The sequence below is a fragment of the Staurois parvus genome, unplaced genomic scaffold (assembly GCF_062004578.1).
Source record: "Staurois parvus isolate SC_StPar_1 unplaced genomic scaffold, SC_StPar_1.0 ptg001852l, whole genome shotgun sequence".
Classification (NCBI taxonomy): domain Eukaryota; kingdom Metazoa; phylum Chordata; class Amphibia; order Anura; family Ranidae; genus Staurois; species Staurois parvus.
The window spans coordinates 117,810-145,624 of NW_028319648.1; the positions used below are offsets into that span (position 1 = coordinate 117,810).

At 50.6% G+C, this 27,815-nt stretch overlaps 1 protein-coding gene across 1 annotated transcript in view; it reads left to right on the top strand.

The window, feature by feature from the left end:
* LOC149434031 (uncharacterized) overlaps positions 1-27,815 on the top strand; it is a gene marked incomplete at its 5' end in the record, with an annotated part of 128,936 nt that overhangs the window by 98,770 nt on the left and 2,351 nt on the right. The window contains 4 exons of the mRNA XM_089664191.1: positions 3,041-3,392; positions 8,966-9,265; positions 14,620-14,967; positions 19,374-19,682. Coding sequence (XP_089520317.1) covers positions 3,041-3,392; positions 8,966-9,265; positions 14,620-14,967; positions 19,374-19,682 — 1,309 coding nt within the window. The remainder of the gene's footprint in view (positions 1-3,040; positions 3,393-8,965; positions 9,266-14,619; positions 14,968-19,373; positions 19,683-27,815) is intronic.

Consider the following 27,815-nt stretch of genomic DNA (forward strand, 5'->3'; position numbering starts at 1 on the left):
ATATGTTAGACCGCCTTTACGAACAGCAAAAGGCCATCACCGATTTCCTGATGTTACAAGCGGATAAAGGTACTCCCCTGTGTAACTTCGATGTCAGCCATTGGCAGCTCATGCGTGACACCTGCCGCTTGCTCAGGCCCTTTGAGGAGGCCACGCTATTCGTGAGTCGGCAGGACTATGGGATGAACGACGTCATTCCTCTGTTGCACGTCCTGGAACAAATGCTGTTAACAATGGCTGGTCAGGGTGCGGTAGACGTGGCGCACAGATCTCAACGCCACATGACCCCTGTGGGGGCAGGACAGGAAGAAGAGGAGGAGGTAGAGGAGGACATTGGTGCTCAGGAATTATTGAGTGAAATGGGTGGTTTTTCCACTCAGCGGACAGGAGTGGAGGAGCAGGAGCATCTGGTAGAGGAGGAGGAGGAGGAGGAGACAGAGGACCCAGACGCACCGTGGCAGTATGCTGTGGAGATGGAGGCAGGGAGTCCCTCGCATTCCTTGGCACAAATGGCCCATAGCATGCTCGGTTGCTTGCGTAGCGACAGCCGAATAATAACCATCAGACAGAGGGATGACTTTTGGCTGTCCACCAAATGAATCAGGCGTGGATTAGTCTGGATTTCAAACCACCAGTTCCTGACACAACTGACTAAATCCGCCATGAATCATGCCCCAAACATGTGCCACTTTCAGGTCTCCTCACACTGCTGGTGTGTTCCATTTTTTGTCATAGGGTGCTGGCAGATTACGGGCCTCCCATAGCTGCTGCCAGGCCCCTAATCTGCCATGGGCCCCTATACCGCCTCCTCATGCTGCTGCCAAGTCCAGAGTCTCTCATGGGTCCCTGTACGGCCTCCCATTGCTGCTGTCTCCATCGCCACACTCTGCCATGTGCCACTTTCAGGTCTCCTCACACTGCTGGTGTATTCCATTTTTTGTCATAGGGTGCTGGCAGATTACGGGCCTCCCATAGCTGCTGCCAGGCCCCTAATCTGCCATGGGCCCCTATACCGCCTCCTCATGCTGCTGCCAGGTCCAGAGTCTCTCATGGGTCCCTGTACGGCCTCCCATTGCTGCTGTCTCCATCGCCACACTCTGCCATGTGCCACTTTCAGGTCTCCTCACACTGCTGGTGGGTTCCATTTTTTGTCATAGGGTGCTGGCAGATTACGGGCCTCCCATAGCTGCTGCCAGGCCCCTAATCTGCCATGGGCCCCCGTACCGACTCCTCATGCTGCTGCCAGGCCCGTAATCTGTCATGGGCCCCTGTTGTCGCTTGTTGGCATATTCCGCTCGTTCAGATGCTCCTTCTCCTGCTACTCCTCTTCACGGATTCCGTCAGCAGTCTTTCTTGGAATCCGTTTCCAAGAGACAACAGTTTGCGAGCACGCACCAGACGGTGCAGAAACTGAACGTCCTCCTGTCCAAGTTGCTGCTGCCAGGCTCGTAATCTGTCATGCGCCCCTGTACCGCCTCCTCATGCTGCTGCCAGGTCCAGAGTGTGTCATGGGCCCCCGTACCGACTCCAAATGCTGCTGCCAGGCCCGTAATCTGTCATGGGCCCCTGTACCGCCTCCCCATGCTGCTGCCAGGTCCAGATTGTGTCATGGGTCCCTGTACGGCCTCCCATTGCTGCTGCCAGGCCTGTAATCTGCCATGGGCCCCCCTACCGACTCCTCATGCTGCTGCCAGGCCCGTAATCTGCCATGGGCCCCTGTACCGCCTCCTCATGCTGCTGCCAGGTCCAGAGTGTGTCATGGGTCCCTGTACGGCCTCCCATTGCTGCTGTCTCTATCGCCACACTCTGCCATGTGCCACTTTCAGGTCTCCTCACACTGCTGGTGGTTTCCATTTTTGTCATAGGGTGCTGCATGGCCTCCCATTGCTGCTGCCTCCACCGCCACACTGTGGCTCCACACTCTGGTTTTGGCCCCGTGACTGGCCAAATGAGTGAAGTGTGCGGTGATTCTAAGATCGACGGCACTCATCTGCATGTCATACTGACTGACAGTATTATTTCTCTTCCCCAGCAGACTCCAAGGGCATTTAAATTAAAGGTACAGTGTTCTGCACTAATATTAAGTCTCTCTGAAGCCTAGAAACACCCTTTTTTAAGTTAAATTCACAGCGAATATATTCGACTCGAATCGAAATTTTTCTACGAATTCGCCGAATCAGTCGAATCGAATTTTTGAATACTTCGCTCATCTCTAATGACAATGACCCCAAACATACCGCCCGGGCAACGAAGGAGTGGCTTCGTAAGAAGCATTTCAAGGTCCTGGAGTGGCCTAGCCAGTCTCCAGATCTCAACCCCATAGAAAACCTTTGGAGGGAGTTGAAAGTTCGAGTTGCCCAGCGACAGCCCCAAAACATCACTGCTCTAGAGGAGATCTGCATGGAGGAGGAGATCTGCATGGAGGATGGGCCAACATACCAGCAACAGTGTGTGCCAACCTTGTGAGGACTTCCAGGAAACGTCTGACCTCTGTCATTGCCAACAAAGGATATATAACAAAGTATTGACATGAACTTTTCATATTCACCAAATACTTATTTTCCACCATAATTTGCAAATAAATTCTTTCCAGATCAGCCAATGAGATTGTCTGGATTTGTTTTCTCATTTTGTCTCTCATAGTTGAGGTCTCCCTATGATGCCAATTACAGGCCTCTCTCATCTCTGTAAGTGGGAGAACTTGCACCATTGGTGGGGACTAAATACTTTTTTGCCCCACTATACCCTTTATGGATACCTTTATGGATTCCCTTTATGGATTCCACTCCAAATGTCTGTGCTTAGAATATACAGCTTTGCCAGTATTCCCCTATTCAGCTCACAGCCGAGGACTGACCATACAGAACTGTCATACCTTTTTTGTTATTCCTTTTTTGCTTATCTCTTTTTTATCTTCTTAAGTGTAAATGATGGATTACTGTCCAGATTTATGTAATATAGTCAATTGTAGCTCAAATATTGGTTTGTACTTTTTTAATTGGCATTCTGTGATTTCTGTTTTTGTCTATCAGATGAGGAGACATTCTTGGTTGGGGAAATTCAGGGACCTTGTCAGTGGATTCATGGGGAGAAGCTCATGCTGCATTGTGCAGTGTCTGATTGTTCTAAGGACACCCGGGTGATATGGATGGTGGAACAGATAGATGGAAGAGTAGAGGAAATATCCAACACTGGAGGCAATCCTCTGATAGACTCCGGATACATGGTATCTAAGGAGACAGAAAAGTCTGATAGAGATGGACTGTTTGATTTAATGTCATCACTGACATTAGTACCATCGGCATCCAAACACGTGGGAATAATTATTGCCTGCAATATTTCCTCTGATGGACAATCCAAGACCAAGAAATTCCAACCTAAGTCAATATACGGTAAAATAACTGCCTGTATTTGTTTATATGTTTCTGTCAATATTGTTTGTTGGAATGCCTCATTTATTTAAGTGAATTTGTGGTCGGGCTATAGCCATAGTTTTACATATTCTTAATCATCAGTGAGTGAGCTTTAAAACACACCTTTACTTCTGTAGCCTCGGGCACTGTGGAATAATTAATCCTCAAAGCTCATAATAGAGATACTGAAGTTGGTTTTAGTGATTTACTTGCAGTTCAGCTTTCTCTGCTTTTACATTGACTAAAGTTAGAAGATTATCAATATCATGGCCATGGTTGTCCATATAGGAGTTTTTTTGAGTCTTCTTTGAAAAATTCAAATTGCCTGGCTATGTACAGTGAGGAACAGAAGTATTTGAACCCCCTGCAATTCTGCAAGTTCACATTGCAGAGGATTCCCACTCTGAGGACAGAATTCAGGAGATCACATTGCAGGGAATTCCCACTCTGAGGACAGAATTCAGGAGATCACATTGCAGGGGATTCCCACTCTGAGGACAGAATTCAGGAGATCACATTGTATGATTTGTAAAGAATGTATTTGTCTCGCACGGCTGAACAGAAGGATTTGAACCCCTGAGAAGATCCGTGTTAATATTTGGTACAGAAGCCTTTGTCTGCAATTACAGAGGTCAGACGTTTCCTGTAGTCCTTGGCCAGGTTTGCACTGCAACAGGGATTTTGGCCGACTCCTCCACACCGATCTCCTCTAGATCTGTCAGGTTTCGGGGCTGTCGCTGAGCAACACGGAGTTTCAGCTCCCTCCAAAGATGTTCTATTGGATTTAGGTGTGGAGACTGGCTAGGCCACTCCAGAACCTTGATATGCTTCTTATGGAGCCACTCCTTGGTTCTCCTGGCTGTGTGCTTCGGGTCGTTGTCATGTTGGAAGACCCAGCCACGACCCGTCTTCAATGTTCTGACTGAGGGAAGGAGGTTGTTGCTGAAAATCTCACCATAAATGGCCCCATTCATCCTCTCCTTAATACAGTGCAGTCGTCCTGTCTCCTTCGCAGAAAAGCACCCCCAAAGCATGATGTTACCACCCCCATGCTTCACAGTAGGGATGGTGTTCTTGGGGTGCAACTCATCCTTCTTTTTCCTCCAAACATGACAAGTGAAGTTTAGACCAAAAAGTTCTCCTTTGGTCTCCTCTGACCACATGACTTTCTCCCGTCTCCTCTGGATCATCCAGATGGTCATTGGCAACCTTCAGATGTGCCTGGACATGTGATGACTTGAGCAGGAAAAACCTTCAGACGGGCCTGGACATGTGATGACTTGAGCAGGAAAAACCTTCAGACGGGCCTGGACATGTGATGACTTGAGCAGGGGAACCTTCAGACGGGCCTGGACATGTGATGACTTGAGCAGGGGCACCTTCAGACGGGCCTGGACATGTGATGACTGGAGCAGGAGAACCTTCAGACGGGCCTGGACATGTGATGACTGGAGCAGGGGAACCTTCAGACGGGCCTGGACATGTGATGACTTGAGCAGGGGAACCTTCAGACGGGCCTGGACATGTGATGACTTGAGCAGGGGAACCTTCAGACGGGCCTGGACATGTGATGACTGGAGCAGGGGAACCTTCAGACGGGCCTGGACATGTGATGACTGGAGCAGTGGAACCTTCAGACGGGCCTGGACATGTGATGACTGGAGCAGGGGAACCTTCAGACGGGCCTGGACATGTGATGACTGGAGCAGGGGAACCTTCAGACGGGCCTGGACATGTGATGACTTGAGCAGGGGAACCTTCAGACGGGCCTGGACATGTGATGACTTGAGCAGGGGAACCTTCCGTGCAATGCATGATTGGAAACCATGACAGCGTAGTGTTCTACCGACAGTGACCTGTGAAACTGTGGTCCCAGCTCTCTTCATGTCATTGACCAGCTCCTCCCTTGTAGTTCTGGGCTGATTCCTCACCTTTCTTCTCATCAGTGATACCCCACGAGGGGACATCTTGCATGGAGCCCCAGTCCGAGGGAGACTGACAGTCGTCTTTAGCCTCTTCCATTTTCTAACAATTGCTCCAACAGTTGAGCTACTTTCACCAAGCTGCTTGGCAATTGCCCCGTAGCCCTTTCCAGCCTTGTGGAGGTCAACCATTTTGTCTCTGGTGTCTTTTGACAGCTCTTTGGTCTTGCCCATGGTAGTAGTTGGCGTCTGACTGACTGTGGGGTGGACAGGTGTCTTTAAAGAGCTCAGACAGGTGCTACTAAGTGAGATGAATGAGTGGAGTAGAGGGGGACTTTGTATAGGCGCAGTAACAGGTCTTTGAGAGCCAGAATTCTTGCTGTTTATTAGGGGTTCAAATCCTTCTGTTCAGCCGTGCGAGACAAATACATTCTTTACAAATCATACAATGTGATTTCCTGAATTGTCAGAACGGTACAGATACCCCCCCCCCCAAATGTCAGGACAGTACAGATACCCCCCCAAATGTCAGGACAGTACAGATACCCCCCCAAATGTCAGGACAGTACAGATATCCCCCCAAATGTCAGGACGGTACAGATATCCCCCAAATGTCAGGACAGTACAGATATCCCCCCAAATGTCAGGACAGTACAGATATCCCCCAAATGTCAGGACGGTACAGATATCCCCCAAATGTCAGGACGGTACAGATATCCCCAAATGTCAGGATAGTACAGATATCCCCCAAATGTCAGGACAGTATAGATATCCCCCCAAATGTCAGGACGGTACAGATATCCCCCAAATGTCAGGACAGTACAGATATCCCCCCAAATGTCAGGACAGTACAGATATCCCCCAAATGTCAGGACAGTACAGATATCCCCCAAATGTCAGGACGGTACAGATATCCCCCAAATGTCAGGACAGTACAGATATCCCCCAAATGTCAGGACGGTACAGATATCCCCCAAATGTCAGGACGGTACAGATATCCCCCAAATGTCAGGACGGTACAGATATCCCCCAAATGTCAGGACAGGACAGATATCCCCCAAATGTCAGGACAGTACAGATATCCCCCAAATGTCAGGACGGTACAGATATCCCCCAAATGTCAGGACGGTACAGATATCCCCCCAAATGTCAGGACAGTACAGATATCCCCCCAAATGTCAGGACGGTACAGATATCCCCAAATGACCCCTTTTTGCAGAGTAGACAGTCCGACGTACTTCATAAGAGGAATGGCGAGTTTTTTGAAGTTGTATTCTACAGGAAGGGGGTAGAAATGCCCTGTAGGCAAGAAGGGGGTAGAAGTGCCCGGCAGGCAGGAAGGGGGTAGAAGTGCCCTGTAGGCAGGAAGGGGGTAGAAGTGCTCGGTGGGCAGGAAGGGGGTAGAAGTGTCCTGTAGGCAGGAAGGGGGTAGAAGTGCCCGGTAGGCAGGAAGGGGGTAGAAGTGTCCTGTAGGCAGGAAGGGGGTAGAAGTGCTCGGTGGGCAGGAAGGGGGTAGAAGTGTCCTGTAGGCAGGAAGGGGGTAGAAGTGCCCGGTAGGCAGGAAGGGGGTAGAAGTGCCCTGTAGGCAGGAAGGGGGTAGAAGTGTCCGGTGGGCAGGAAGGGGGTAGAAGTGCCCTGTAGGCAGGAAGGGGGTAGAAGTGTCCGGTGGGCAGGAAGGGGGTAGAAGTGCCCGGTAGGCAGGAAGGGGGTAGAAGCGCCCTGTAGGCAGGAAGGGGGTAGAAGCGCCCGGTAGGCAGGAAGGGGTCAGAAGTGCCCTGTAGGCAGGAAGGGGGTAGAAGTGTCTGGTGGGCAGGAAGGGGGTAGAAGTGCCCGGTAGGCAGGAAGGGGGTAGAAGCGCCCGGTAGGCAGGAAGGGGGTAGAAGCGCCCGGTAGGCAGGAAGGGGGTAGAAGTGTCCGGTAGGCAGGAAGGGGGTAGAAGTGTCTGGTAGGCAGGAAGGGGGTAGAAGTGCCCTGTAGGCAGGAAGGGGGTAGAAGTGCCTGGTAGGCAGGAAGGGGGTAGAAGTGCCGGTAGGCAGGAAGGGGGTAGAAGTGCCCGGTAGGCAGGAAGGGGGTAGAAGTGCCCGGGAGGCAGGATGGGGGTAGAAGTGCCTGGTAGGCAGGAAGGGGGTAGAAGCACCCGGTAGGCAGGAAGGGGGTAGAAGTGTCCTGTAGGCAGGAAGGGGGTAGAAGTGCCCTGTAGGCAGGAAGGGGGTAGAAGTGTCCTGTAGGCAGGAAGGGGGTAGAAGTGTCCTGTAGGCAGGAAGGGGGTAGAAGTGTCCTGTAGGCAGGAAGGGGGTAGAAGTGTCCTGTAGGCAGGAAGGGGGTAGAAGTGTCCGGTGGGCAGGAAGGGGGTAGAAGTGCCCGGTAGGCAGGAAGGGGGTAGAAGTGCCCTGTAGGCAGGAAGGGGGTAGAAGCGCCCTGTAGGCAGGAAGGGGGTAGAAGCGCCCGGTAGGCAGGAAGGGGGTAGAAGTGCCGGTAGGCAGGAAGGGGGTAGAAGTGCCCGGGAGGCAGGATGGGGGTAGAAGTGCCCGGTAGGCAGGAAGGGGGTAGAAGTGCCCTGTAGGCAGGAAGGGGGTAGAAGTGTCCGGTAGGCAGGAAGGGGGTAGAAGTGCCCAGTAGGTAGGAAGGGGGTAGAAGTGTCCTGTAGGCAGGAAGGGGGTAGAAGTGTCCTGTAGGCCGGAAGGGGGTAGAAGTGTCCTGTAGGCGGGAAGGGGGTAGAAGTGTCCGGTAGGCAGGAAGGGGGTAGCAGTGCCCGGGAGGCAGGATGGGGGTAGAAGTGCCTGGTAGGCAGGAAGGGGGTAGAAGCACCCGGTAAGCAGGAAGGGGGTAGAAGTGCCCTTTAGGCAGGAAGGGGGTAGAAGTGTCCGGTAGGCAGGAAGGGGGTAGAAGTGTCCTGTAGGCAGGAAGGGGGTAGAAGTGCCCGGTAGGCAGGAAGGGGGTAGAAGTGCCCGGTAGGCAGGAAGGGGGTAGAAGTGCCCGGTAGGCGGGAAGGGGGTAGAAGTGCCTTGTAGGCAGGAAGGGGGTAGAAGTGCCTTGTAGGCAGGAAGGGGGTAGAAGTGTTCAGTAGGCAGGAAGGGGGTAGAAGTGCCCGGTAGGCAGGAAGGGGGTAGAAGTGCCCGGTAGGCAGGAAGGGGGTAGAAGTGCCTTGTAGGCAGGAAGGGGGTAGAAGTGTCCGGTGGGCAGGAAGGGGGTAGAAGTGCCCTGTAGGCAGGAAGGGGTAGAAGTGCCCTGTAGGCAGGAAGGGGTAGAAGTGTCCGGTAGGCAAGTGGTTAAAAAAGAGCCTTTTATTACTGCACTTAGTTGGTTTTTTATTGACCCTTATAGAAAGGTAAAATTAATTTACAAAGAGACTGTCACCCCTAAAAGAGCAGCTTCCGGATGGTGATAACTGGAACTGTTAATAAGGAGGGGGAGTAAAAGGAGCCATTTGATGTGAGATAAACTAATGAGAAAATGGGGCTTTCAGCCGATCATTTCACTGGAAAACTAAAGATTACAGATCCGGGTGTCTCTGTTATGTGGATGGAACATTTTTAGGGAAAGATTATTATGAGGACAAAGTATTGGTGTTCTGGAACCTCATCCAAGTTAATGATTCGAGTTTTGAATGTTTTTATTGTCTACTATTAGCAAAGCCGCAAATCATGGAACCTGTGAAGACAAGTCTATGTGACGGTGGGGACCTCCTCTGCTCTCTGAACCTCCAGAATTTTTACCCCAAACATATAGAGCTGAGCTGGAGATCGGGGGAAGAAAAACTGAAGTCTGAAGAGAAGTCTGAAGAGAATAACGATCATACATGTAATGTGAACAGTCATTGTACTGTCCCAGGAAATCTCTTATTAAATCCCAACTTCAGCCTCCATGTGACCTGGGAGCACAAATCCCTGGAGGGACAACAATCCCGAGTCCTGTCCTGGAGAGATCCGGGTAAGAGTCGTCTTCTGCATCAGAGCTTGATGTTCATTCTTGTCTAATGTGCATCCAATGAAAATGAATCATTTAACGTGATAACCCGAGATGTGCGCTTCTCCAGCCGCTGAATAATCACTAAGTATGCAGCTTCCTGATGTTTAATCACGGCTTCAACTACCATCTCTACCCCTCACCTCACCCCCTCAGTCTCCAATCACCTCACCCCCTCAGTCTCCAATCACCTCACCCCCTCAGTCTCCAATCGCCTTACCCCTTCAGTCTCCAATCGCCTCACCCCTTCAGTCTCCAATCGCCTCACCCCCTCAGTCTCCAATCGCCTCACCCCTTCAGTCTCCAATCGCATCACCCCCTCAGTCTCCAATCGCATCACCCCTTCAGTCTCCAATCGCCTCACCCCCTCAGTCTCCAATCGCATCACCCCTTCAGTCTCCAATCGCCTCACCCCCTCAGTCTCCAATCGCCTCACCCCCTCAGTCTCCAATCGCCTCACCCCTTCAGTCTCCAATCGCCTCACCCCTTCAGTCTCCAATCGCCTCACCCCTTCAGTCTCCAATCGCCTCACCCCTTCAGTCTCCAATCGCATCACCCCCTCAGTCTCCAATCGCATCACCCCTTCAGTCTCCAATCGCCTCACCCCCTCAGTCTCCAATCGCATCACCCCTTCAGTCTCCAATCGCCTCACCCCCTCAGTCTCCAATCGCATCACCCCTTCAGTCTCCAATCGCCTCACCCCCTCAGTCTCCAATCGCCTCACCCCTTCAGTCTCCAATCGCATCACCCCTTCAGTCTCCAATCGCCTCACCCCTTCAGTCTCCAATCGCATCACCCCTTCAGTCTCCAATCGCCTCACCCCTTCAGTCTCCAATCGCATCACCCCTTCAGTCTCCAATCGCCTCACCCCTTCAGTCTCCAATCGCCTCACCCCTTCAGTCTCCAATCGCATCACCCCCTCAGTCTCCAATCGCATCACCCCCTCAGTCTCCAATCACCTCACCACTTCAGTCTCCAATCGCATCACCCCCTCAGTCTCCAATCGCATCACCCCTTCAGTCTCCAATCGCCTCACCCCCTCAGTCTCCAATCGCATCACCCCTTCAGTCTCCAATCGCCTCACCCCCTCAGTCTCCAATCGCCTCACCCCTTCAGTCTCCAATCGCATCACTAGCCTACTAAGCGACATATCAGATTGGATGTCACTCCACTTCCTCAAACTGAACCTCTCCAAAATTGAGCTTCTAGTTTTCCCCCCCACCCCGTGCCCCCCCTGACTTCTCCATCATGACCAACAATGCCACCATCAGTCCCACCCCACAAGCCAAAGTCCTAGGTGTCACTCTAGACTCAAACCTGTCTTTCCAACCTCATGTCCAATCACTGACAAAATCATGCAGACTCCGCCTCTGCAACATCTCCAACCTCCGCAACACCACCAACCTCCACAACACCACCAACCTCCGCAACATCTCCAACCTCCGCAACATCTCCAACCTCCGCAACACCACCAACCTCCACAACATCTCCAACCTCCACAACATCTCCAACCTCCACAACATCTCCAACCTCCGCAACATCTCCAACCTCCACAACACCACCAACCTCCGCAACATCTCCAACCTCCGCAACATCTCCAACCTCCGCAACACTACCAACCTCCACAACATCTCCAACCTCCACAACATCTCCAACCTCCACAACACCACCAACCTCCGCAACATCTCCAACCTCCGCAACATCTCCAACCTCCGCAACACCACCAACCTCCACAACATCTCCAACCTCTGCAACATCTCCAACCTCCGCAACACCACCAACCTCCACAACATCTCCAACCTCCACAACATCTCCAACCTCCGCAACACCACCAACCTCCGCAACACCACCAACCTCCACAACATCTCCAACCTCTGCAACATCTCCAACCTCCGCAACACCACCAACCTCCACAACATCTCCAACCTCCACAACATCTCCAACCTCCGCAACATCTCCAACCTCCGCAACATCTCCAACCTCCACAACACCACCAACCTCCACAACATCTCCAACCTCCACAACATCTCCAACCTCCGCAACATCTCCAACCTCCGCAACATCTCCAACCGCTGCAACATTTCCAACCTCCGCAACATCTCCAAGATACGTCCGTTCCTAACCCCGGAAACCACTAAACAACTCATCCACTCCCTCATCATATCACGACTCAACTACTGCAACTCCCTCCTCACTGGCCTGCCTCGCCGCTGGCTATCCCCGCTTCAGTCCATCCTGAATACGGCTGCCAGACTCATTCACCTTTCCAACCGCTCCATCTCCACCACCCCCCTCTGCCAATCCCTCCACTGGCCTCCACTCAGTGTCCTCCACCCCCCTCTGCCAATCCCTCCACTGGCCTCCATTCAGTGTCCTCCACCCCCCTCTGCCAATCCCTCCACTGACCTCCACCCCCCCCTCTGCCAATCCCTCCACTGGCCTCCACTCAGTGTCCTCCACCCCCCTCTGTCAATCTCTCCACTGGCTTCCGATTGCCCAACACATTAAATTCAAACTACTAACACTGACATACAAAGCCATTCATAACTCCACCCCAAACTACCTCACCGACCTGATACCCAAATACCATCCAAAATGTACTCTCCGCTCCTCACAAGACCTCCTTCTCTCTAGTTCCCTGGTCTTCTCCTCCCATGCCCACCTCCAGGACTTCTCCAGGGCTTCCTCCATCCTCTGGAACTCACTACCCCAATCCATCAGACTATCACCTACTCTACTCTTCTTTAGGCGCACCCTGAAAACCCATCTCTTCAGGGAAGCCTACCCCACCCCCTGCTAACTTGCCGACCTCCTCCACTCTTCCTACCACCCCATCCCCCACAGCTATCTCCTCCTGTACCTCTATCCCCTCCCTCCTAGATTGTAAGCTCCCAGGATCAGGGCCCTCCCCCCCCCTCGTGTATTGTATTGTTACTGTATTGTCTCATGTTCTGTCCCCCCTATAATGTACAGCGCTGAGAAAACCTTCTGCCGCCATATAAATCCTGTATAATAATAATAATCCTTGCCTATGTTCCTGTTTAATCTGGTGCCATGACTGCTGCCCCAGGTTTTCTATTTCAGGGTGGCTCCTTTCTCTTGCAGCATCCTATGGAGATCCTTATAGGCAGGGACTAGACTTGTTGTGAGCATCAATAGAAACACACAGCCCTGTAGCTTAGGAAGGCAAGGCATTCCCCAGCTCTTCCCTCATCCTCCCTTCTCCAAGCTGACTGGAAACTGCACTGTCCACTGCTGTCTCTCCCTTGAAGACTAGAAGTTCAGGGAAGCAGCCCTGAAGGAGCAGGAGCCAACAATATTGAACGATATAAACTGAAAATGTTAGGATGAGAATCTTAAACAGTTTATTGGGGGATGTTTATGTTATTGAACTCAATGTGTTACGCTTACAAATGCTGGGGGTTGGGCGCTGTTTAATAAACTCTGTATAACAGTTATCACTTCTTGTAGCGGGGGGGGGGGGCATCCTGCTCACCAATTTACCCATTTCTCATTATACTAACCCTAAGCTGAAATAACGCGTGTTCATGTCATGACAGGGAGGGGGAGGGGCACCGTCATACAGTCAGAGAATACAACATACGTGTTTATGTTTTGCCGATTGTGTGGTTTTACAAACTAGGCAATAGCATTGGTGCCGTGTATTGTACATGGACTGCTGGAGAATATTTGGGGTCTATTATTATTATTATACAGGATTTATGGCGCCGACAGTTTGCTCAGCACCTTACATTATGGAGGAAGACAATACAGATCAATACATGAGGGATAGGAGGGCCCTGATCCTTGGAGCTTACAATCTAGGAGGGAGGGGCTAGTGGTACAAGAGGTAATTAACTGTGGGGGATGGAGTGGTAGGAAGAGTAGAGGATTCCAGTATTAGCTGGGGGTGGGGTAGGCTTCCCTGAAGAGATTGGTTTTCAGAGTGCACCTAAAAGTGAGGAGGGTAGGCGATAGCCTGATAGATTGGGGCAGGGAGTTCCAGAGGATGGGGGAAGCCCTTGAGAAATTCTGGAGACGGGCGTGGGAGGAGGAGACAAGAGAGCTAGAGAGAAGGAGGTCCTGCGAGGAGCGGAGAGTATGGGATTGGCAGAGGGGGGTGGGGGATACTGAGTGGAGGTCAGTGGAGGGATTGGCAGAGAGGGGTGGAGGACACTGAGTGGAGGCCAGTGGAGGGATTGGCAGAGAGGGGTGGAGGACACTGAGTGGAGGCCAGTGGAGGGATTGGCAGAGAGGGGTGGAGGACACTGAATGGAGGCCAGTGGAGGGATTGGCAGAGGGGGGTGGAGGACACTGAATGGAGGCCAGTGGAGGGATTGGCAGAGAGGGGTGGAGGACACTGAATGGAGGCCAGTGGAGGGATTGGCAGAGAGGGGTGGCAGATACAGAATGGTTAGTAAGGGGGATGAGTCTGGCAGCAGCAATCATGAGACTGAAGAGGGGATAGCCTGCAATGAGGTCGGCCAATGAGGAGGGAGTTACAATAGTCAAGGTGAGATATAAGAAGGGAGTGAATGAGTTGCTTAGTGGTTTCTGGGGTTAGGAACGGGCCTATCTTGGAGATGTTGCGGAGGTTGGAGATGTTGTGGAGGTTGGAGATGTTTCGGAGGTTGGAGGTGTTGTGGGGGTTGGAGATGTTGCGGAGGTTGGAGATGTTGCGGAGGTCGGAGATGTTGCGGAGGTTGGAGATGTTGCGGAGGTTGGAGGTGTTGTGGAGGTTGTAGATGTTGCGGAGGTTGGAGGTGTTGTGGAGGTTGGAGATGTTGCGGAGGTTGGAGATGTTGCGGGGGTTGGAGATGTTGCGGAGGTTGGAGGTGTTGCGGAGGTTGGAGATGTTGCGGGGGTTGGAGATGTTGCGGAGGTTGGAGGTGTTGCGGAGGTTGGAGATGTTGCGGAGGTTGGAGATGTTGCGGGGGTTGGAGATGTTGCGGAGGTTGGAGGTGTTGCGGAGGTTGGAGATGTTGCGGAGGTCGGAGATGTTGCGGAGGTTGGAGATGTTGCGGAGGTTGGAGATGTTGCGGAGGTTGGAGATGTGGTGGAGGTGAAGTCTACACGAGTTTGTCAGCGATTGGACTTGAGCCTGAAAGGACAGATGGCAGTCTAGGATTACACCGAGTACCCTGGCATGAGGGGAGGTTCTGATGGTGGCGTTGTTGATCTTGATGGAGAAGTCGGGGGAGGGGGGCACGGGCTGGGGGGAATACAAGAGCTCAGTTTTGGAAAGGTTGAGTTTGAGGAAGTGGAGTGACATCCAGTCTGGTCTATGAGGTTTCTAATCCACATGTTGTTCTATGAAGGTCTGTCCTGGTGCCCAGTGATTGAGGAGGTCCCCATACCCCATGTATTAATAGAGCGACAGAACACTCTGCAGTACAACATCTCCGGGTACTTCCCCGATGCTCTGACGGTGAGCTGGTACAGGAAGGAGAAAGGATCCCAGGAATATGTTCCTCTATCACACAATGAGAAATCCCGGATCCCAGACATCCAGTCCCAGAGACAGTCCGATCACACCTATTCCTGTACAGCCAGACTGCTCTTCACACCGTCCGTGACAGATGGAGAATCGGAGATCACGTGTAGAGTGTCCCATCCCAGCCTGGAGAGACCACTAGAGAGAAGATCAGGACCTCTACAGGTGCAGGGTGAGTGATCCACGGTCTGTGGCAATCAATATCCATACACACTCAGCACATGAAAATATAGACAGCGGTCTATGGATACGAAATGTGCTGTGAAGGTGTCTTCAGAGAGTACGGGGATGTAAAAATATAAACAATCATACTTCCCTAGATGGCTGCAGCACCGATCCCAGCTCCAGCTGTCCCCCACCACCTCTATGACCTGAGCGACCAAACACCACTGATCCCTCAGCTCTCGGTTTTTAGCCTGCAGAGAGCTGATGACTGTCAGTCACCAACTCTCTGCTCTGCCCCTCTAACGCTCACTGGAGTGCTGGGCTGTGGAGGAGATAGGAATGGCTGGTCTAGGCTTCTGGGTGGATCCCAAAAGTATAGCCAAAATGGAGAAGTATAGCCAAAGTAGCTGTTACTGTACTTCTCCTTTAAAGAAGAACTCTTGGATAGGCCAAGAAAAAACACCCATTATTACATTACACACAAAACATTAAACAGTTTAACATGTTATAAAACCTTCTCATTGAGGAGAAACATCTAATGGAATTCTCCTGACCTCACCTCTGTAATTCCAAAGATGACATCATCTTCTCTGCCAAGGAGGAGCTATAACAGGCGGGATGACGTACAGTTGTGTTCAGAATAATATCCGTGTGATGATAAAAGTGAGTAAAGCTGCAAATCCTTCTAATCCTTTTATTTCCATCCACACAAATGCATTGGGAACACGACACATTCTATTCCAAATCACAACATGAAGAAAAATACATCAAATTTGTGTTGTTCCTCTAAAAAAATGGAAGAAAAGTGAATATTAGACGTTCAAAAAAATGGCCGTGTTTGTATTCTTCTTTACAAACTCCAACATTCACTATATAAACTGAGAAATGTTTGAAGATTTTGCTTTCCTTTGAATGACTTCATGAATATTTGGTTGTAGTCGCATTGTTTCTGAGAACTGCTGTACATCTGTGTTGCATGGAGTCCCCCAACTTCTGGCCCCTGTGATCAGGTATTCCAGCCCAGGATGATTGGACCACATTCCACAGTTCTTCTCTATTTCTTGGTTTGGCCTCAGAAACGGCATTTTTGATGTCACCCCACAAGTTTTCTATTGGATGAAGATCCGGGGATTGGGCTGGCCACTCCATAACGTCCATCTTGTTGGTCTGGAACCAAGATGTTGCCCGTTTACTGGTGTGTTTGGGGTCGTTGTCTTGTTGGAACACCCATTTCAAGGGCATTTCCTCTTCAGCATAAGGCAGCATGACCTCTTCAAGTATTCTGATGGATTCAAACTGATCCATGATCCCTGGTATGCGATAAATAGGCCCAACACCGTAGTATGAGAAACATCCCCATATCATGATGCTTGCACCACCATGCTTCACGGTCTTCACAGTGTACTGTGGCTTGAATTCAGTGTTTGGGGGACGTCTGACAAACTGTCTCCGCCCACTAGACCCAAAAAGAACAATCTTACTTCCATCAGTCCACAAAATGTTGCCCCATTTCTCTTTAGGCCGGTCAATGTGCTCTTTGGCAGATTGTAACCTCTTCAGCACACGTCTTTTTCCCAACAGTGGGACTTTGCGGGGACTTCTTGCAGATAGCTTGGCTTCACATCGGCGTCTTCTAATTGTAGCAGTCCTCACAGGGAACGTCACACCTTCTTTCATCTTCCTGGAGCTGATTGTTGGCTGAGTCCTCACAGGGAACATCACATCTTCTTTCATCTTCCTGGAGCTGATTGTTGGCTGAGTCCACCCCATTTTGGCTATTCTTCTATCCATTCCAATGGAGGTTTTTCGCTTTCTTCCACGTCTTTCAGGATTTGGTTGCCATTTTAAAGCATTTGCCATCATTTTAGCTGAGCAGCCGATCATTTTCTGCACTTTTTTATATGTTTTCCTCTCCAATCAACTTTTTAATCAAGGTACGCTGTTCTTCTGAACAATGTCTGGAACGACCCATTTTCCTCAGAATTTCAGAGAGAAATGCACTGTAACCAGCATGTCCAACATTTGCTGCCTTCCTTCCTTAAATAAGGGCAATAATTGCCACCTGTTTGTCAAAGAATGAATGACCTCACTAATAGAACTCCACACGGCTATTATTTTGAACACGCCCCTTTCAATGAGTGATTCAATGACACAGAATCAGCAGCATGCATGTCATGACTGTCGGGTCTGTTGGATTTCTATGACTCTACTACACCTGCTAGGAAATTATCTGCCATGTAGAAATATCATTTCCACCAAAAACAGTGATTGATCCGGTTAGTGATGTCTGACGGCTAGTATTTTCAACACAACTGTATGTTTCAGAGCAACTACTGAGTGAACCAGAAGATGGATGACATCTTCATTGAAGGTAGAGAATCAGCAACAAGGACATGCAAAGAGGTTTTTGCTCGGAGTTTTGCTTTAAGAATTCTCACAGACACAATGAATGGTTGTTGTATTGTTTGTAATAGAATTGTCCTCTATGATTGTCATCTATGATTGTCCTCTGATTGTCCTCTATGATTGTCCTCTGATTGTCCTCTATGATTGTCCTCTATGATTGTCCTCTATGATTGTCCTCTATGATTGTCCTCTATGATTGTCCTCTTTGATTGTCCTCTATGATTGTCCTCTATGATTGTCCTCTGATTGTCCTCTATGATTGTCCTCTGATTGTCCTCTATGATTGTCCTCTATGATTGTCCTCTTTGATTGTCCTCTATGATTGTCCTCTTTGATTGTCCTCTATGATTGTCCTCTATGATTGTCCTCTGATTGTCCTCTATGATTGTTCTCTATGATTGTCCTCTATGATTGTCCTCTGATTGTCCTCTATGATTGTCCTCTATGATTGTCCTCTGATTGTCCTCTATGATTGTCCTCTATGATTGCCCTCTATGATTGTCCTCTATGATTGTCCTCTGATTGTCCTCTATGATTGTCCTCTATGGTTGTCCTCTTTGATTGTCCTCTGATTGTCCTCTATGATTGTCCTCTATGATTGTCCTCTATGATTGTCCTCTTTGATTGTCCTCTATGATTGTCCTCTGATTGTCCTCTATGATTGTCCTCTATGATTGTCCTCTATGATTGTCCTCTTTGATTGTCCTCTGATTGTCCTCTATGATTGTCCTCTATGATTGTCCTCTTTGATTGTCCTCTATGATTGTCCTCTGATTGTCCTCTATGATTGTCCTCTATGATTGTCCTCTATGATTGTCCTCTATGATTGTCCTCTATGATTGTCCTTTATGATTGTCCTCTATGATTGTCCTCTATGATTGTCCTCTATGATTGTCCTCTATGATTGTCCTCTATGATTGTCCTCTGATTGTCCTCTATGATTGTCCTCTATGATTGTCCTCTATGATTGTCCTCTATGATTGTCCTCTGATTGTCCTCTATGATTGTCCTCTATGATTGTCCTCTATGATTGTCCTCTATGATTGTCCTCTGATTGTCCTCTATGATTGTCCTCTATGATTGTCCTCTATGATTGTCCTCTGATTGTCCTCTATGATTGTCCTCTATGATTGTCCTCTATGATTGTCCTCTGATTGTCCTCTATGATTGTCCTTTATGATTGTCCTCTATGATTGTCCTCTATGATTGTCCTCTGATTGTCCTCTATGATTGTCCTTTATGATTGTCCTCTATGATTGTCCTCTATGATTGTCCTCTATGATTGTCAGCCTCATCTAGTGGCCAGAATACGATATTGTTTTTATTGAGGTATTTTGTAAAAATACCACATTACGGCCATTAGATGAAGCTGGTGATCATAGGAGATGAATATATTACAAACAATACGGGGACCAGGGGCGGACTGACCATTTGGAAACTCGGGCACTGCCCGAGGGCCCGGGGTCAGTAGGGGGCCCCATAAGATGCCCCTGGTACCTTTTTCATAGGCTTTTTTGAGTTTGGGCAAGGACACAGGGGCCCCATGATCCCCTATTGCCCGGGGGGCCCCATGAATTGTCAGTCCGCCCCTTTCGGGGACCATTGATTGTGCCTGTACAAATGCATCTGCACAACAAATTCTTTATAAATAGACCCGAAGAGTCCGGTAATACTTTGAAATTGTGCGACTTCCAGTGAAGTCAGATGTCAGGTGCGACTTTGAAGACATCTGCAACTTGCAAGACACAGACATCTATGCAAGACACACCTGAATTGGTGAATGCACTACTTTCAAAATCAATGCGACTCTGACCCAAGTTGGAATGGCACCGATATGACCGCTTTAATTGTGGACAATAGGGTGCAGCTGGCCGTGGGATTTGAAACTCACCTGGCATGGCAAATCGCATGGCAAGTCACACCCGGTATGATTGGGCTTCAGCGTTGATTGCGAATTTAACACACTTTTGTTTTACTATTTTTATTAAAACTTTCATTTTTTTCCAGCTAAACCAAATGGGAGGAGGCCGATAAAAGCCTCTCTGGGCAGTGGGGAGGTAATATTGTCTTCTGTATTGGAGAACGTCTATCCCAAACACATCCAGATCCAGTGGTGTTACTGGTCAGGAGGGAAGCCGGAACACTGCCCATCTAAGCAGCCATGTACACGTAATGTAAATAAAACCTTCAGTGTTACCAGTGAATGTACCATCCCTGAGGATCTCCTCCACCATCCAGACTTCAGAGTAAGAGTGACCTGGAGACACGAGTCCATGGAGGACGAGGAATACAAGGAATTCTCTATCAGAGACAAAGGTAACAGAAACAAACTTACAGTATATTAAGGAACTCAATATTTTCCTCAGTAAAACAAGAAAGAAATGGGAGGTAGCTGAGTATACGGCTCATACCAGAGGATACAAAGTTACAAATCTGAATTATTTATATATATAACGGGTGGAAACATTGTTAAAACAAACCTTAACGATCGGTTCACACCTACAGTCATGGCCAAAAACTGCGGCACCCCTGCATTGCCGTCAGATAATGCACCGCATTGTCCATAAAAATGTCGCAATGACAAATGTTTCGGCATTCTCATGTTTATTTCTTTTGTTTGTATTGGTGACACAAAAAAGTGGAGAAACAAAAGGCTAAATTATTATTATTATACAGTATTTATAAAGCGCCGATAGTTGGCTCAGCGCTGTACATTACAAAGGGGGACAGAACATGTGACAGAACAATACCAATACAATGCAATACACGAGGGGATTGAGGGCCCTGATCCTTGGAGCTTACAATCTAGGAGGGAGGGGATGGGAGCACAGGAGGAGATAGCTGTGGGGGATGGAGTGGTAGAAAGAGTGGAGGAGATTGGCTGTTAGATGAGGGTGGGGTAGGCTTCCCTGAAGAGATGGGTTTTCAGGGAGCGCCTAAAGGAGAGGAGAGTAGGTATTAGTTTCATGGATTGGGGTAGGGAGTTCCAGAGGATGGGGGAAGCCCTGGAGAAGTCCTGGAGATGGGCATGGGAGGAGGAGACCAGGGAACTGGAGAGTAGGAGGTCTTGTGAGGAGCAGAGAGTATGGGTTGGGTGGTATTTGGATATTAGGTCAGTGATGTAATTTGGGGCAGTATGGTGGACGGCATTGTACATCAGTGTTAGCATTTTGAATTTTATCTGTTGGGCAATCGGAGGCCAGTGGAGGGATTGGCAGAGAGGGGTGGAGGACACTGAGTGGAGGCCAGTGGAGGGATTGGCAGAGAGGGGTGGAGGACACTAAGTGGAGGTCAGTAGAGGGATTGGCAGAGGGGGGTGGAGGACACTGAGTGGAGGCCAGTGGAGGGATTGGCAGAGAGGGATGGAGAACGCTGAGTGGAGGCCAGTGGAGGGATTGGCAGAGAGGGATGGAGGACACTGAGTGGAAGCCAGTGGAGGGATTGGCAGAGGGGGTGGAGGACACTGAGTGGAGGCCAGTGGAGGGATTGGCAGAGAGGGATGGAGGACACTGAATGGAAGCCAGTGGAGGGATTGGCAGAGGGGGTGGAGGACACTGAGTGGAGGCCAGTGGAGGGATTGGCAGAGAGGGGTGGAGGACACTGAATGGAAGCCAGTGGAGGGATTGGCAGAGGGGGGTGGAGTACACTGAGTGGAGGCCAGTGGAGGGATTGGCAGAGAGGCGTGGAGGACACTGAGTGGAGGCCACTGGAGGGATTAGCAGAGGGGGGTGGAGGACACTGAGTGGAGGCCAGTGGAGGGATTAGCAGAGGGGGGTGGAGGACACTGAGTGGAGGCCAGTGGAGGGATTGGCAGAGGGGGGTGGCAGAAGCGGAGCGGTTGGTGAGGTGGATGAGTCTGGCCGCTGAGTTCAGGATAGACTGAAGTGGGGATAGTCTGTGATGAGGGAGACCGGTGAGGAGGGAGTTGCAGTAGTCCAGATGTGAGATAATAAGGGAGTAGATGAGTTGTTTAGTGGTGTCTGGGGTTAGGAATGAACGTATCTTGGAGATGTTGCGGAGGTCAGAGATGTTGCGGAGGCGGAGTCTGCATGAATTTGTCAGTGATTGGACATGGGGCTGGAAGGATAGGTTGGAGTCTAGGATGACACCAAGTACTCTGGCCTGCGGGGTGGGACTGATGGTGGCATTGTTGGTCATGATGGAGAAGTCGGGGGGGGGGGGGAACTAGGAGCTCAGTTTTTGAAAGGTTTAGTTTGATGAAGTAGAGTGACATCCAGTCTGATATGTCGCTCAGTAGGTGGGTGATACGGGCGGAGACCGAGGGGGTGAGGTGGGGGGCGGAGACCGAGGGGGTGAGGTGGGGGATGGAGAGGTAGATTTGTGTGTCGTCGGCATAGAGGTGGTAGTTGAAGCCGTGAGAGTGTATGAGTTGGCCAAGGGAGGAGGTGTAGATGGAGAAGAGAAGGGGCCCGAGGACAGAGCCTTGAGGGACCCCAACAGAGAGGGGGAGGGAAGGGGAGTTGATAGCGTTATAGGTAACACTGAAGGAGTGTGGGGATAGGAGGAGAGCCAGGAGAGGGCGGAGTCTCTGAGGCCAAGGGAGTGTAGTTTTTTGAGGAGGAGGGGTGTTTGACCGTGTCGAAAGCTGAGGAGAGGTCGAGGAGGTCTGACAGATTCCACGCAAAACCCCAAAAATGGACCGGAGAAAATGGCACCTTCTCAAAATTGCATTCCAAGTTTGTGACGCTCCTGTAATTTGTAATTAAACTCACCTGTATCAATTAACAGGTGCTGACAATGTGGAAATCACACCGGCAACCAGGTAAAATGGTGAAAAATGGACTCAACTTTTCTGTGGCGTGTCTATGTGTGCCAAATGGAGCATGGAGAAGAGAAAGAGCAGCAAAGAATTGTCGGAGGATTTGAAAACAAAAATTGTAGAAAAGCAAGTCCATCTCCGGGGATGCTAATGTTCCTGTGTCTACTGTGCGCAGCATTGTCAAGAATTTACAGCCCGTGGCACAGTAGCTAATGTCCCTGGACATGGACAAAAGAGAAAAATTGGTCAAAAATTTTAAACAAGGATTGCTCAAATGGTGCCTAAAGAACCACCAGACAAATCCAAGCTGACCTTCAGGCACCGGGTACAACTGTGTTCGCTCGCACTATACATCACCATCTGAATGAAAAGGGACACTATGGGAGGAGACCCAGGAGGACCCCACCGCTGACACAGAAATATGGAGGGAGACCCAGGAGGACCCCACCGCTGACACAGAAATATGGGAGGAGACCCAGGAAGACCCCACTGCTGACACAGAAATATGAAGGGAGACCCAGGAGGACCCCACCGCTGACACAGAAATATGGGAGGAGACCCAGGAGGACCCCACCGCTGACACAGAAATATGGTAGGAGACCCAGGAGGACACCACCACTGACTCAGAAATATGGGAGGAGCCCCAGGAGGACCCCACCGCTGACACAGAAAAATGGGAGGAGACCCAGGAGGACCCCACCGCTGACACAGAAATATGGGAGGAGCCCCAGGAGGACCCCACCGCTGACACAGAAATATGGGAGGAGACCCAGGAGGACCCCACCGCTGACACAGAAATATGGTGGGAGACCCAGGAGGACCCCACCGCTGACACAGAAATATGGGAGGAGACCCAGGAGGACCCCACCGCTGACACAGAAATATGGGGGGAGACCCAGGAGGACCCCACCGCTGACACAGAAATATGGGAGGAGACCCAGGAGGACCCCACCGCTGACACAGAAATATGGGAGGAGACCCAGGAGGACCCCACCGCTGACACAGAAATATGGGAGGAGACCCAGGAGGACCTCGCTGCTGACAAAGAAACGTAAAAAAGCCAGATTGGAGTTTGCCAAAACTTACCTGAGGAAGCCAAAATCCTTCTGGGAGAATGTGCTGTGGCCAGACAAAACAAAATTACAGCTTCTTGGTAAAGCCCATTGTGACGGAAGGTAGGCAGGACAGAACACACAGAGTAGATGGCAAACGCACAAAGCTTTATTGAGGCAGATGACAGTCACTGAATAGGGGAGTTCGCAGGGAGGGTGAATACGCCAGCCCAGGGCGACAAGGAGGGGCCAACACACTTAAAGTCCAACACCGAGAGCCAAGGGAGAGTCTCTGTAGCAATTGTAATCCAACAGGGGGGTGGGGTGAGTCTCTGTAGCAATTGTAACCCAACAGGGGGGGTGCGGGTCAGCACAGGAACAGTTCAAGTGAAGCAGGGAGAGAGTATGTACTCACGGATCTGATAGGGTGCCTGGTCTCTGGTGGCTAGCAGGCAGTCTTCCCTTGCTCTGGGGTTCTCTGGATCCCTGGTGGCTAGCAAGCAGTCTTCCCCTTGCTCTGGGGGTCTCTGGATCCCTGGTGGCTATCAGGCAGTCTTCCCCTTGCTCTGGGGTTCTCTGCATCCCTGGTGGCTATCAGGCAGTCTTCCCCTTGCTCTGGGGGTCTCTGAATCTGTGGTGGCTATCAGGCAGTCTTCCCCTTGCTCTGGGGTTCTCTGCATCCCTGGTGGCTATCAGGCAGTCTTCCCCTTGCTCTGGGGGTCTCTGGATCCGTGGTGGCTAACAGGCAGTCTTCCCTTGCTCTGGGGTTCTCTGGATCCCTGGTGGCTAGCAAGCAGTCTTCCCCTTGCTCTGGGGGTCTCTAGATCCCTGGTGGCTAGCAGGCAGTCTTTCCCTGCTCTGGGGGTCTCTAGATCCCTGGTGCCTAGCAGGCAGTCTTAGGCAGGCTTGGGTCTCTGCAGAGTCTGTCCACAAAGGTCCCCACTGCAGCTGGGGCTCCTTCAGTGGCTGCACAGCGGTGAATACCCCGGGAGCGCCCGGCATCAGCTTCCTAAGCTGATGTCGGACGCCCCCTAGTCGCCTTTGTCCAGAGACATCCGCAAGCGCGGGAACTTATCGTACACGTGCTGCGGATGTCAGGGCTCGCGCGGCTCCAGCTTGTCGCAGGGAGAGGGGCCGCACCTCTCGTCCTGAGGCTCGGCTTCGAAGAGCCGCGCCAGGAGAGCAGGGGGGGGCCTGAGGGGAAGGACGAGGGACGACAGGGACAGAGCAGGGGGCTGAGAGGGGGAAGCAGCTGTGACACCCATCATTCTACTGTTTTCAGAAAAAGCAATGAGGCCTTTAAACCACTTGTCTACCGAGCACTTTCACCCCTCCCTGCCCCCAGGCCAATGTTCAGCTTTCAGCGCTATCACACTTTGAATGACAATTGCGCGGTCATGCACTGTACCCAGATGAATTTTTTAGCATTTTTTTGAGACAGATAAAGCTTTCTTTTGGTGGTATTTAATCACCGCTGGGAATTTTTTATTTTTTGCTAAACAAACCAAAAACAACGGAAAATTTTGAAAAAAAAAAAGTTTTTTCTTAGTTTCTGTTATAAAATTTAGTAAATAAGTAAAATTTCTCTTTCACTGATGTGCACTGAGGAGGCACTGGTAGGTGGCACTGATGGGCATTGACAGGCATCACTGATGGGCACTGAAAAGCAGCACTCATATATGGCACTGATAGGTGGTACTGATAGGTGGCACTGACTGGAACTGTTAGGTGGCACTGACAGGCACTGATAGGCGGCACTGACGGGCACTGATAGGCGGCACTGACAGGCACTGATAGGCGGCACTGACAGGCACTGATAGGCGGCACTGATGGGCACTGTAAGGAAATATGTCTTATTAACTGGCATCCATGCTGTGTAATGCCTCCATTTCTAGACGTGTGAAGTTAGTTTGGATTTTGTGACTTTTCTCTCGTTTTCTTAGACTAGTTTCATTTCTGTAAACAGAACTTCCTTATATGGAATCCCTCAACTATTTGCAGTTTCTGTTCTTCACGTAACTATATTGATAAGAATGGAATGTTTCATTGGTCATCCTGAGATTAAGCCACGCCCACTGTGTTCGGTATAACCGTTCTTGTCATGCATTAAACTTTCAGAGATTTAGCGTGCACACTTCGGTGTCGGAGATTTATTTCTCCCAGGCCTGAAGGTGAAAATAACGAGGACAAGGGGGCTACAGACATAGGTTGAATCCTTGCAGGCACTGATAGGTGACACTGGTTGGCACTGAAAGGCAGCTCAGATGGGCACTGATATGTGGCATTGATATGCACTGGTAGGCACTGATATGTGGCATATATGTGGCACAGATGTGCACTGGCAGGTGGCATTGATGAGCACTGACTGGCGGCATTCATGGACACTGACAGGCAGGGGGGACTGACCATTTGGAAACTCGGGCACTGCCCGAGGGCCCGGGATCAGTAGGGGGCCCCATGAGATGTCCCTGGTAGCTTTTTCATAGGCTTTTTTGAGTTTGGGCAAGGACACAGGGGCCCCATGATCCCCTATTGCCCGGGGGCCCCATGAGTTGTCAGTCCGCCCCTGGCCAGCAGCATAATAATTCAAAATAGTCCATGCGGATTGAGGGACTTCGGCTCCACTCCGGGTACTGGGCATTGGATGCATATGCAGACTAACTGGGAAATGGTGTTTGGCTGGATTTTTTGGTGATTGAACAGATACATCCGATGGAATACTAAAGATCTCATAAGACCACCAAAGGTTTAACTATTCCCAAACATTAAGGTCATACTCCACTTTACAGCTGAACTCCAGGAAAACGGAACGTCTTCCCTTGCGGAGGGGCCGACCCCACACGGGTGAAATACTCATGTGGGAGGACAGCAAGAGTACCTTTACCTATCCGATCCTTTGCTCTCCTGGCAGACGGCACTCCCCTATGCTAAGGAGGTGGACTGTCCCATTGCATTGATCTTGATGACATCAGAAAACTAAACTGCTGGATGTAGAGGAGAAGAGGCTGCGGGGGGCTGGTCTAGCAGTGCAGATGAGCCATCAGGAGTGCAGGATGAGGTAAGTAAGTTGCTGTACGCATCCTCCAGACATACACGAGCAGTTACCTCTTGTTAGGGAAGATCTCTGTTTTCTAGAGTTCATCTTCAAACTAGTTTATTGTCTTTTACTAAAAGCCATCATAAAATCACACAAGGGTGATTGTTCCAAAAATATACAAGAGATCCCTGCGCTCAAATCCCAACAGCTAGTGCATGCATTTACCCATCAGGTGCTAAGGGGTGTAACCACATATTACCACCAGAAATTCTGAAGGACCCTCTGCACACCGGTATATACCCTTCCCAGCAGACTATGCATCATCACCGAGGGACACAGCTCACCACCGAGGGACACAGCTCACCACCGAGGGACACAGCTCACCACCGAGGGACACAGCTCACCACCGAGAGACACAGCTCACCTCCAAGGGACACAACTTACCTCCGAGGGACACAGTTCACCAACAAGGGACACAGTTCACCGACAAGGGACACAACTTACCTCCGAGGGACACAACTCACCACCGAGGGACACAGCTTACCTCCGAGGGACACAGCTTACCTCCGAGGAACACAGCTCACCTCTGAGGGACACAGCTCACCTCTGAGGGACACAGCTCACCTCCGAGGGACACAGCTCACCTCCGAGGGACACAGCTCACCACCGAGGGACACAGTTCACCAACGAGGGACACAACTCACCAACAAGAAATTCTGAAGGACCCTCTGCACACTGGTATATACCCTTTCAAGCAGACTATGCATCACCACCAAGGGACACAACTCACCACCAAGGGACACAACTCACCACCAAGGGACACAGCTCACCACCAAGGGACACAGCTCACCTCCGAGGGACACAGCTCACCTCCGAGGGGCACAACTTACCTCCAAGGGACATAGCTCACCAACAAGGGACACAACTCACCAACAAGAAATTCTGAAGGCCCCTCTGCACACTGGTATATACCCTTTCATGCAGACTATGCAACAAATAGGGATATTTAGTTCACACATATTGTAATACGTGCTTAAGCTGCCAACTGCGTCAAAGTCATCCCTCTATGGCCAGTCCTACTCTGCTCTGCCTCTATGGCCAGTCCTACTCCGCTCTGCCTCTATGGCCAGTCCTACTTCGCTCTGCCTCTATGGCCAGTCCTACTCCGCTCTGCCTCTATGGCCAGTCCTACTCCGCTCTGCCTCTATGGCCAGTCCTACTCCGCTCTGCCTCTATGGCCAGTCCTACTCCGCTCTGCCTCTATGGCCAGTCCTACTCCGCTCTGCCTCTATGGCCGGTCCTACTCCGCTCTCCCTCTATGGCCGGTCCTACTCCGCTCTGCCTCTATGGCCGGTCCTACTCCGCTCTGCCTCTATGGTCGGTCCTACTCCGCTCTGCCTCTATGGCCAGTCCTACTCCGCTCTGCCTCTATGGCCAGTCCTACTCCGCTCTGCCTCTATGGCCAGTCCTACTCCGCTCTGCCTCTATGGCCGGTCCTACTCCGCTCTGCCTCTATGGCCAGTCCTACTCCGCTCTGCCTCTATGGCCGGTCCTACTCCGCTCTGCCTATGCAAATGCTA